Here is a 12424-nt window from a genome sequence, read left to right as displayed (position 1 = left end):
GGTTTTTTTTTTTTGTAACACTGTCTGTGTTTGTGTGTTTGTCTGAAACAGAAACAGTTTCCAGTGTGGCGTGATGTGTTTGCGGAGGCTAAATTATGACCGGAAAGAGCTCGAGAAAAGACGAGAGGAATCCCAGATTGAGGCTAAAGGTCAGTCTGCCCTTATTTATTCATTTAGCAAATGCTTTTATCCAAAGCAACTTACAAATAAGGAAATACAAGCAAAGCGATATATCAAGCGGAGAACAGTACAGGTAGTGCTACCGTACAGGATCTTTAATTGAGTTCTAGAAAAGTGAGCAGAGTAGAGGTGTAAGTGCCAGAGTAGTGTTTTTTTTTTTGTTTGTTTGTTTTTGTTTTTTTAAGGACAATGTGGGGCTGGCATTTTAGGTGTTCGTTAAGTGTTCACAGAAGAGGCGAGTCTTTAGCTGTTTTTTGAAGATAGAGACAGATTCTGTGGTCTGGATTGAGGTTGGAAGTTCATTCCACCACTGAGGGACAGTTAGTGTGAAGGTTCTGGAAGGGGACCTTGATCCACGCTGAGTAGGCACTACTAAGCCTCGGTCATTAATCAATTGCAGATTGCATGAGGAAACGTAGGCCTTCAGGAGAGAGTTGAGGTAGATGGGTGCTGTTCCAGACAAAGTCTTGTAGGTGAGCATTAAGACCTTGAATTTGATACGGGTGGCTACAGGAAGCCAGTGGAGGGAGATGAAGAGGGGTGTGACATGGGTTCTCTTGGGCTGGTTGAAGACGAGCATTCTGAATCATCTGAAGGGGTTTGATGGAGCTGGCTGGGAGGCCCGAGAGTAGTGAGTTGCAGTAGTCCAGTTTTGATATGACGAGAGCCTGGACTAGTAGTTGTGTAGCCTGTTCGGTGAGGTAGGGTCTGATTTTCTTGATGCTGTACAGAATAATGAGATAAGATGATGATAATGTGTCTTTATTGGTCACATATACATTACAGTACAGTGAAATTCTTTTCTTCGCATACCCCAGCATGTTAGGATGCTGGGGTCAGAGCACAGGGTCAGTCATGATACAGCGCCCCTGGAGCAGAGAGGGTTAAGGGCCTTGCTCAAGGGCCCAACAGTGGCAGCCTGGCAGTGCTGGGGCTTGAACCCCCGACCTTCCGATAAGTAACCCAGAGCCTTAAACGCCAAACCACCACTGCCCCTATGAACCTACAGGACCGTTATTGAAATGTGGTCTGTAAAGGTCAAGCTGTCATTAAGAATCACCCCAAGGTTCATGGATGCCCTGGTTGGCGTGTGTGTGTGTGTGTGTGTGTGTGTGTATATACAGTATCTCACAAAAGTGAGTACACCTCTCACATTTTTGTAAATATTTGATTATATCTTTTTATGTGACAACACTGAAGAAATGACACTTTTGCTACAATGTAAAGTAGTGAGTGTACAGCATGTATAACAGTGTAAATTTGCTGTCCTCTCAAAATAACTCCACACCCAGCCATTAATGTCTAAACTGCTGGCAACAAAAGTGAGTACACCCCTAAGTGAAAATGTCCAAATTGGGCCCAAAGTGTCAATATTTTGTGTGGCCACCATAATTTTCCAGCACTGACTTACACAACCGAAATCCATACACACAATATGGCCTAAAGTATGTGTACACCTGACCATCACACTCATGTGTACTTGTGAACATCTTATTTCAAAAATCCGTGGGCATTAATATGGAGTTGGCATCCCTTTGCATCTATAACAGCCTCCAGTGTTCTGCGAAGGCTTTCCATTAGAGTTTGGAGCATGGCGGTGGGGATTTGTGCTCATTCAGCAACAAGAGCATTAGCGAGTTCTGGACGGCCTGGCGTGCGGTCAGCTTTCCAGTTCCGTACCAAAGGTGTTCAGTGAGGATGAAGTCAGAGCTCTGTGCAGGCCACTTTTCAAAAATATCTTTAGCAAACCCTGTCTTTGTAAACCTTGCGGTTTTTTTTTGTTTGTTTGTTTTTTTGTCATGCTGGAATAGGAAAGGGCCTTCCAGTCTGTTGCCACAAAGTTGGAAGCACGCATTTGCCTAGAATGTTTATGGATGTTGTAGCATAAACATTACACTTCACTGGAACTAATGGGTCCAGCCCAAACCCTGAAAAACAGCCCCAGATCATTATTCCTCCTCCAACATACTTTATAGCTGGCACCATGCGCTCTCCTGGCATCCTGTTATGACCGATTATCCCTGACTACACAGCCAAGACAGCCCGGGCCCGAGCTGTATTTAACGAGGTTCGGCGTCAACTTCGTGGTATTGAGGGCGCTCGCTATGAAATACTTCACCCAGCTCGGCTTCGCATTACATATAACGGTGTTCAGAAGGACTTTATTTCAGCGGAGGAAGCAGGAGACTATGTTAAACTCTTGATATCGGGGTGAACTGCATCCCCTACACAGCGGAGTCTTTTTCGCTCTTCTTTTATTTTTATTTTTTTGCACTCGGCCTTCCAGCTCTACAGAATTCGGATTCTTATTGAAGATATTGACGTTGCATTACTTCACCTAGATTTTGTGGACTTAGTCCTCTTAAAATGTACTTCTGTATTAATGTGCTTCTCTGTGTTGATGCTCTGACCGGGTTAGAGTTTCTGTTTATTTAATTTTATTAGTGTTATCTCCTCGGCTTTACGTGCTACACTGTTATATTATTTGTTACAAGACTTTTTAAAAGGTAAGGACATTATATTTATTATTGTGCGCAGACCGTTTATCAGTCTTGGTAATTTTGTTGGTTAGTTCAGCTTACTCTCCGAGTTGTTTTCACATTGTGGACAACGTTCAGTTTTTGTAGGATACACTGCTGTCTCATTTGTTTATGGAGACACATGCTTGTGAGAGTGAGCAGAACATGCCAATGCTTTGAAGGAAGTAATGTTTAATTGTGAATCTGTTTTTAGAGGATTTAAATCTAACATGGTGAACAAATTATATTATAGAATTCAGGCAATTTTACTGGGGTTATCTCATACAGTCTAGCAAGTAATGATCTGGAAAGACCTTTGTAATATCACAGTCTAAAACTGGATTTAAAGAGAAGCAAATTAGTAATTGAATCACTTGAATATGAATCTCATGAAAATGAATCACATGTAAATGAACCATATGTAAATGAATAAATAAATTAAAGACATTACACTTCACTGGAACTAATGGGTCCAGTCCAAACCCTGAAAAACAGCCCCAGATCATTATTCCTCCTCCAACATACTTTATAGCTGGCACCATGCGTTCTCCTGGCATCCTGTTATGACCGATTACGGCTGTTGTTTCAATGCACTTGTTTCTTTTTATTCATGCAGATGTTCTGGTGTGGAGTAACGAGCGCTTGATTAAATGGGTGCAGTTTATTGGGTTGAAGGAGTATGCACACAACCTGCTGGAGAGTGGTGTGCATGGAGCGCTAGTGGCCCTCGATGAAACATTTGATCACAACACACTCGCCCTGCTGCTGCAGATCCCCACTCAGAACACACAGGTGGGCATGGGTTTAAATCCTGTAGTTATGAAAAAACAAAGTAAAAAATATGGGTAAACGTAGAGTATAGAACAGCATTTTTGAAGATGTTCAGTAGAAAGCTGTAATAAGATTGTTATATAAAATTGAGATCATTATATAATTACATTTTTATGGCATTTGGCAGACGCCCGTATCCAGAGCTACTTGCATTTATTTCATTTACGTACAGGCACAACACGGCAACATGTTCACTTTTTTCCCCATATATTGATGCTTGTATTGTTGTGCGTTTACAATATATTTTGCAATAGAGTCTCACTGTTTTGTTATCTGATTGTTTGTGAATCTCTTATTGTTTGTACTGTAGGCGAGGTCAGTTCTGGAGCGAGAGTACAATAACCTGCTTGCTATGGGAACGGAGCGGAAACTAGAGGAGGTCTGTTCTCTCTCACGGTGACAACCACGCACACAAACATTCAAAACTTTATTCACTTCACATAATGAAACTTGATTCAAACAGGCAAAAAATGACACGTGCATAAACCGCCTAATAAAGCAAACAGTCATTCTTCCTACTTGGTTATTGTAGACAACGTAAACTAAAAAGCTTTCTAAAGTTACAAAAATAGAATAAAAAGCTGGCATGAATGACCTTGTGTGGGTTTCCTGTGCAACATTTTCCTGATTTCTGTTCTAATAAAGAAAACAGAAGCTGGCCATTTGAGCCACTGAGTAAGAGTGCTGTGGGAATAATTTGGTGAATTTAACTCTTACACAAAAATGTGTATGTCTGGTTTGTAATAATAACAATGCTCTGCAGTAACTGAATCAATTAGGCCCTTTCCCAACAGTCTAGCACTACCTCCTACTCATCAGAAGGATTATAATGAGTACGGTGGTACAATGAAATAGTGGAACACACTTTTACCCCCTCTTCCTTACCTGCAGGACGATGACAAGAATTTCCGGCGAGCTCCATCCTGGAGGAAGAAGTTTCGTCCCAAAGATGTCCGTGGCTACAGTGCCGATACGCTGCCCGCTAATTTCAGAGTGACCAACAGCACATCCACTTCACCTGCCATTCAGCCAAAGAAACATCAGCTGGACGGTACACCATCTTTAAAGATTCTCTACCACACAATAACTAACGCTAACACTTACCAATACACACCACCATACACCATTAAATACCATCGAACACCAACATTCTCTACCACACAATAACAAACACTGACACTTCCCAATACACACCAGCATACACCATTAAATCCCATCGAACACCAACATTCTCTACCACACAATAACTAACGCTAAGACTTCCCAGTATGCACCAGTATGCTCTATCAGACAACAAACTGCAACACTGTCCAATACACACCAACATTCACCATCAAATACCATCAAACACCAACGTTTTCTCCCAGATAGCAATAAACACCAACATTCAGCATCATGCACTAAAAATATATTTACTATTGAACATGCACACGTGTTCAACAAAGACATTAACAAATGCCCGACACATTAATGTTGGCCAAAACACATTCAACATCAATCACCAGCATTGTTACATACCATCGTTCACCTACACATCTACATTGTCCAGCACACCAGTAAACCCAAGCACGATGGGGCATCATACAGGTGTGTGATTGTGTAGTTCTCCCCTTTCACACCAGCTCATTTGGCATGTTTCTTATAAAGCTAACAGGTAGCATTATGATGGTGTGTACTGGGGAAAGTTGGATCAGTGTGTTCTGGGCTTTAGAGTGTCATAAGGATCTGTGTGTAGTTTCTGTTGAATTGTCATATACCACTCAGGTGTGCTTCCTACTTACAAATGCCTGTTGCATGTCTGTTTGTGTAACATAATTGTCAGTTTGGCTGTGTGTGTGTAGCAACTGTAATATTGGCTACACATGGTGTAAAATAGGCATTGACACACTTTCCACTCTGTTCATGTAGACAATTTTAACATTCTTCACCGAGCTAAGTTCAGGTCATTATTAGCTTGAATCAATATCTTAAATTCCATGTAAGGATGAGGTCAGTACCCCTCATCATTAGGAATTAAGCCTAGTTAAGCTCAACACAGCAGAAGGTACACTATCTGACCAAATGTTTGTGGATACCTGCCAATCACACCCATATGTGATTATTCCCCAACGTTGGAAGCACTCAGTTGTATAGGATGTGTTCGTATTCTGTGGCATTACAATTTCCCATTCACTGGAACTAAGAGGCACAAACCTGTTCCAGCATGACAATGCTCCTGTGCACAAAGTGAACTACATGAAGACATGGTTTCCCAAATTTGGACTGGAAGAACTCAAGTGGCCTACACAGAGCCCTGACCTCAACCCCACTGAACACCTTCAGGATGAACTGGAATGCCAAATGCGGCCCAGGCCTCCTCGCTCAACATCAGTACGTGACCTCACTAATGCTCTTGTAGCTGAATGGGAAAATCTAGAAAAAACAGCCACACACCAAAATCTAGTGGAAAGCCTTCTCAGAAGAGTAGAGTTTATTATAAACAGCAAAAGTGTTATGAATTAGGTAAATATGGGTGTGATGGTCAGATGTCCACAAACTTTTTGTCGTATAGTATAGAGGCTGGCAATAAATCATATGCTAGGACTAAAATCGCTTCTTCACCAAACAATGTGGCTGACTAATGCTCAGCAACAAGTCTGAACCCAGGACCTGTATCCTGTGTGCGTGTGTATGCATCCCATCACATAGCACTACCTGTAAAAGTAGGAGGAATTTTTTTTGCTGGAGGTTATTGCATGATCACTTTTGGTAGGCACCAGTTGTACTACTCAAAACAAAACAAAACATAATGGCAGCAGGCATATCGCATTAAAATTGCATGAAAAACTTCCCTTAAAATGTGTGTGGTCCTGTCGTGTATATCTAATAAGGTAATAAGCATGGTACGCAACCAAACAAGTGTGGCAGTACTTTAATATTACTTTAGTGGAAATAAACCGTCTGGTTGGACACCGTCGTAAGGAGCAGGCTGTGATGTATTCAGGATTTTAGCTGAATGAAATTAGTCTTACAAAGAATGCATAATCTGTAAACTCCGTGTCAGCAATGAGATGTGTAATAGCTGTATGAAGCAGAGTTTTGGACACGAAATATATTCAGTCCCACAAGTAAAATATGGGCAGTGACAACAGTCCAACATACCGTCCATGTGCGGCAATGCCATAGGGACAGCATTGCACCGAAACCTCCCTACAGCGGTTTAAACCAGTTTATATAAATATTCTAACTAATAACTTCTGTTTTTTTTTAAATCACAGACTAATCCAAGGATGCAATTCTAACTGTTTTGTGTGTGTGTGTGTGTGTTTCTAACTGCTCGTGCATGTGTTGGCTGTTGCTGCAGGGAGTGCGAGTGGCGTTCAGAGGCTCGACTCTGCTACAATCCGAACGTATTCCTGCTAACCCAAAGCCAGGGTGAGTCAGCATCGTTCAGACTCAATCCCATAGTCGCTTGTTTATATCTCCCACTGCTAGACATGCGGCGATATGAAATGTTCACATCATTATAATTGCCTACCCTTTTTTCACATTTTGCGATAGTCATGGTAAACGTTGGTTGTGTCTCATTCAGGATTCAGCATGTTAGCATGGCTGACAACACAGCTTCTCTTTTTCAAGGGTGTAGCGTAATGCAAGCTGACTAACACGAACTGAATAAAAAATAAATCAATTCATAAGACCTGAATTGACAGTTCTTCATATGGCTATAAAGTAACTTAAAGCAAGCTAAACTGCTAAGCAAGCTAAATTAGCTAAGCAAGCTAAATTAAAATGTAAGTCAAAACTACACCCTGGGTATTATTATTATTATTATTATTATTATTGTTGTTATTATACAAGTTACACAAGAAATTTGCTGTTCATGAAGGTCCTGTAAATTTGGAAAAACTTTCATATCCTACTTGTGTAAATTTATGATAACCAATGTAAACCTTGACATGAGTGACTTCAGATCATATACGTTGCATGGATTACTGCAATTTTGTACAGTGCCCTCCACTAACATTGGCACCCTTGGTAAATATGAGCAAAGAAAGCTGTGGACAAATTGTCTTTGTTTAACCTTTTGTTCTTTTGTTAAAAAAATACTCTGCTCTCATGGGATCTCAAACAATTGTAAGCAAAACCATAAAATCTACGAAAGTATATTTTGTTAAATATAGGTGTGCAACAGTTATTGGCACTGCTATGAATTCATATGAGAAAATTATATTTAAAGTATATATTTTTTTAGTACACCTGGGTGACTAGGAACATGAAATTATTCAACCCTGACTTAAATGAGGTAACACATGTGCCAAATTCCCTTAGTCATTCATAACAACGGGTAAGACCAAGTAATATAGCTGTGATGTGTGGCAAAAGGTTGTTGAGCTTCACAAAATGGGACGTGGCTATAAGAAAATAGAACAAGAATTGAAAATGCCCATTTACTCCATCAGGGCAATAATTAAGAAGTTCCAGTCAACTGGAAATGTTATGAATCAACCTGAAATTGGACGTGTGTCTATATTGTCTCAACGCACGGTGAAGAGGATGGTTAAAAAAAAAATCTCCAAGGATCACAGCTGGAGAATTGCAGAAGTTATTTGCATCTTGGGGTCAGAAAATCTCCAAAACCGCAATCCGAAGTCACCTACATCACCACAAGCTGTTTGGAAGGGTTTCAAGAAAAAAAGACTCTACTCTCATCCAAAAACAAACTCGAGCATCTTCAGTTTGCCAAACACTACTGGAACTTCAAATGGGATCGGGTTCTATGGTCAGATGAAACCAAAATATAGCTTTTTGACAATAAACACCAGAGGTGGTTTTGGCACACAGAGTGGTAGCCATATGGAAAAGTACCTCATGCCCACGGTTAAATATGGTGGTGGCTCTTTAATGTTTTGGGGCTGTTTTTCTGCCAGAGGACCTGGACATTTTGTTAGGATACATAGCATCATGGACTCTATCAAATATCAACAGATATTAAATGAAAACCTGACTGCCTCTGCCAGAAAGCTTAAAACAGGCCGTGGTTGGATCTTCCAGCAAGATAATGATCCAAAACATACATCAAAACCAACACAAAAATGGTTTACTGACCACAAAATCAAGGTCCTGCCATGGCCATCCCATCCCTGGCTTGAAACCCATAGAAAAACCTGTGGGGTGAACTGAAGAGCAGTGTCCACCAGCGTAGACATCGAAATGTGAACCATCTGGAGAGATTCTGTATGTAGGAACGCTCTCAGATCCCTTGCCATGTATTCTCCAACCTCATCAGGCATTATATGAGAAGACTCAGAGCTGTTATCTTGGCAAAGGGGGGGGGTAGCACAAAGTATTCACTAAAAGGGTACCAATAATTGTTTCACACCTATATTTAACAAAGACTTTTTTTTTTTTTTGATAAACCTGTGTTATGTTAGCAATTGTTTGATGTCCATGTATTTTTGTGAATTTTTTAAACAAAAGATCAAAAGAGAATTTCCCCAGCCGTCTTTGCTCATATTTACCACAGGTGCCAATATTAGTGGCGGGCACTGTATATGGAATCTACTGATGCGTTTAATTTGCTTATTTTTTATTGAAGTTTAAAGCATTTAGTAGACACCCTTATCCAAACAGCGACTTAGAGGAGCGCTTTGGCGTCTCTATCAAGAACACATCCTTGTGCTAGTTTGCTAGGTTCAAGGACTAAGAATCCCATCAAGAAAATTTAGTGAAATCTAGTCATTTTATATTACTGGCATTAATTAAAGAATATGCAAAATAAATAAATAAATACTACTAATAATAATATTACGTATTGTCAAATAGTTTTATTGGCAGAGGCAAAGTGGCTTAGTGGTTAGCATGTTTGCCTCACATCTCCAGGGTTGGGAGTTCAGTTCCTACCATCGCCCTGTATACTTGGAGTTTGCATGTTCTCCCCGTGTTTCAGGGGTTTCCTCTGGGTACTCCGGTTTCCTCTCTCAGTCCAAAGACATGCGTTGTAGGCTGATTGGCATCTCTAAATTGTCCGTATTGTGTGAATTGGTGTGCAATTGTGCCCTCCGTCCAGGGCGTCCCCGCCTTGTGCCCCGAGTCCCCTGGGACAGGCTCCCCGGGACCCTGTGTAGGATGAATGGATACATTTTATTGGGTATAGAAGTGAGTCAAAATAACTTCCACTTCTCCTTTTCTGCCTTTAACCTTAACGTTCATTTTGTGCTCCCACTTCTCTTTTATGGAGTTTTGTGGGCGTCACTACATGCAAATGAGGTATGTCAGGAACGTACTTTATTGGTCATCAACATACGCATGTGCGTGAAACTATTGGAAATTTGGCGGACATTTTTAGTTTTTTTTTTTCGTACGCAAACATTTGCACACAATTTAAAAAAAAAAAAAAAAAATAGATTAATAAACGAAGCCCAATGACTGGCAGGTGCTTATTTCCCCAAGAGATTTCCTTTCTGACAAGGCAACCGCACCTTCCCCCCCCTACAATTCGGTCACCTTCCAGTTCGCACTCACGAGCCAGCCCTTTCACTGTCACTCGTGCTTCCTCCGAGACAGGTGAAGCCATCACAGCCCATGATGGGCTAGTGTTGTCATGATTGACAGCGGAGAGAGAGTGTGCTATCCCTCTCACCCAGACAGCATGGCCAGTCTTGCTTTCTAGGACTCCCGGCCATGGAAGACTGTTGCATCATCGGGAGACAAACTTGTGATCTCCTGACTGCAGGCTGAACACTTTTTTTTTTTTTTTTTTTTTTTTTTTCTTTCTTTTTTTTGTTGTGCCACACAGGAACCACTGTCTTGAAGTTGAGACAAAAGACGCAGTTGGTCACGTTACCAGAAACACCTTTTTAACCAGTCAGAATCAAAAAATCAACTGTGCTGTTGTGTCATAAACAATAATAATATAATAATAAAGTAACACAACCCACTATACAATGTTGGGCAGTTATCATGATATGAACTCTTATTAATACGCCAATGTGTTGATGCTAATTAAAGAGTTGAACGCTTCAGTCTTCAAAGTAGTAATACGAACGTGTTTCTACCTCTCCTTTTTCTGTCTTTCCCCACTTGTCTACGTCTCCATTTGTCTCCCCCTGCACTCATCTGTCTTCCTTTCCTGTCCTCCCTGCTCTCAGTTTATGCTCATTATCTCTATAGGTGAAGTCTCTGAAGACGAGGCATCCCCTTCAGGCTGGGAGTGTAATGCACAAGGACTCTGAGGTTTTGGAGGGTTTATCCTGACGTCTCTGCCGTAGAGGACATTATTTTAGATTTATGAATTATTCTATTTATGGGACATTTTCCTTCATTTAGTTATGTTTATGCATCCTTTGCCTTTCTCCTCCTCCTCTTTTCATATCATGTTTAACTCTTTCAGGTGTGACTGAATGTATTACAGATCTGAAGTTTGTACATTTCTATCTAATTCTAACCCGTTTTTTTCTTTTCTTTTAAAAATTTTTTTAAAAAAATAATCCTCATCTCCTTAATTGTCCATATCTTTGGTTTGTGATGACGAAACCTGAGCTGATTCTGATTTTGTGACTGACGTGATTTTATTTCACCCCCTTCTTCTGTTCTTAAAATCCATTTGGCTGTTGATTTTATGATGTATTATGTGAATATCAGAATTGGTGCATATCTTAGAGCATTTGTTCCACAAACTGTATGAAACATTATTATTGTTATTATTATTATATTTCTCCCCCTCTGTCTCTCTCCTCTTTCTCTTGTATGATACCAAAACATGTGATAAGCCATAAACGGTAGCAACGACGAGGGCTACTTTCGGATGCATCTTTCATCAGTCGCCTTTTGCATATGTTGAATCTTTCCATTCCTTTTCTCCTGCACATGAGACACGCATGAAGGACGTGTGCTTAGATGTGTGTGTGTGTGTGTGTGTGTGTGTGTGTGTGTGTGTAAAAGTGTGTGCGCGCGCTTCTTCACCGCTGGACCAACCTCACTGTGGCCTAAGCTCCAATTGCAGTGTCCGAAAATGGCGTGATTTGATCCTCCGGCTAAACTCCACATCTGATTAAGCCTTACTTCCTCCCTCTGTTTTAAAAATTTTTTTTTTATTATTTATTCTGCTTCTCCTCCTTGTGTGATCACGGCCTTTTAACCTTCTCAAGAGTCATATCAAATATAAAGGCTGGACTGTATTATTATAACTTTGCTGGGTAAAACTTTTGACTCCCTAAACAGTTTGTACCATACCGTTCTTTTGTCTTTTTTGGTTGTTTTCAGTCTCTTATGCACAATTCCAATCATGTGGTGTTCTCTCCATTGTTTAAAACATCTCCGATCTTATAACAGAAATGCTGTACAGTCTGAGTACTTATGAACTATTTTTTATCACAGTATTATTTATTGCTTCCTTTCAATAAAAAATACTGATCCCTATTTTCCACTGCCAATAAAAAGACTAAGTCTTTGCTTAAAAAAAAAAAAAAAAAAAACATCGTATGTGTCTTTCTTGCACAAGAGGCTAGTCTTGACGTGTTTAATTCTTAGGCCATGCTTTTGGGGGTCACGGTGGCTTAGTGGTTAGCACGTTTGCTTCGCACCTCCGGGGTTGGGGGTTCAATTCCCATTTCTGTGCTCTCTCTTGTTTCCAGGGTTTCCTACAGGTACTCCCCCAGCCTAAAGACATGTCCATAGTGCCTTGTGCTCCAAGCTCCTTGGGATAGGCTCCAGGCTCCCCACAAAGCTGTGTTGGATAAGCGGTACATGAAATGGATGGATGGGCGCCATGCTTTTTAACCATTACATTTATTGTTGTGGAATGTCTGGAAGACAAGTCAGTTCCTGTTCTCTTCCAGCCTTATTTTTCAACTCTGTTGAAGTTAATAAGGCAACACCCTCTGTCCTGATCACTCTCCTTTGGTGGAAAACTT

General features: G+C 40.6%; 1 protein-coding gene across 11 annotated transcripts in view; it reads left to right on the top strand.

Moving 5' to 3' along the window:
• Positions 1 to 11932, top strand: part of ppfia1 (PTPRF interacting protein alpha 1) — a 97820-nt gene extending 85888 nt beyond the window's left edge. For 6 of the 11 annotated variants that reach the window (XM_053678081.1, XM_053678079.1, XM_053678075.1 and 3 more), the window contains 5 exons: positions 52 to 149; positions 3316 to 3491; positions 3841 to 3909; positions 4422 to 4581; positions 10683 to 11932. In XM_053678081.1, the coding sequence (XP_053534056.1) occupies positions 52 to 149; positions 3316 to 3491; positions 3841 to 3909; positions 4422 to 4581; positions 10683 to 10744 (565 nt within the window). In that variant the 3' untranslated portion in view covers positions 10745 to 11932. Of the gene's footprint in view, positions 1 to 51; positions 150 to 3315; positions 3492 to 3840; positions 3910 to 4421; positions 4582 to 6873; positions 6945 to 10660 lie in introns of all 11 variants that reach the window. The other 5 variants (XM_053678076.1, XM_053678072.1, XM_053678082.1 and 2 more) reach the window with 3 other exon arrangements.
• Positions 11933 to 12424: the final 492 nt, after the last annotated feature.

Source organism: Ictalurus punctatus, chromosome 4 (assembly GCF_001660625.3).
Source record: "Ictalurus punctatus breed USDA103 chromosome 4, Coco_2.0, whole genome shotgun sequence".
Taxonomy (NCBI): domain Eukaryota; kingdom Metazoa; phylum Chordata; class Actinopteri; order Siluriformes; family Ictaluridae; genus Ictalurus; species Ictalurus punctatus.
The sequence above is the reverse complement of the archived record's forward strand: the minus strand, read 5'-3'. Positions and strand labels throughout refer to the sequence as shown.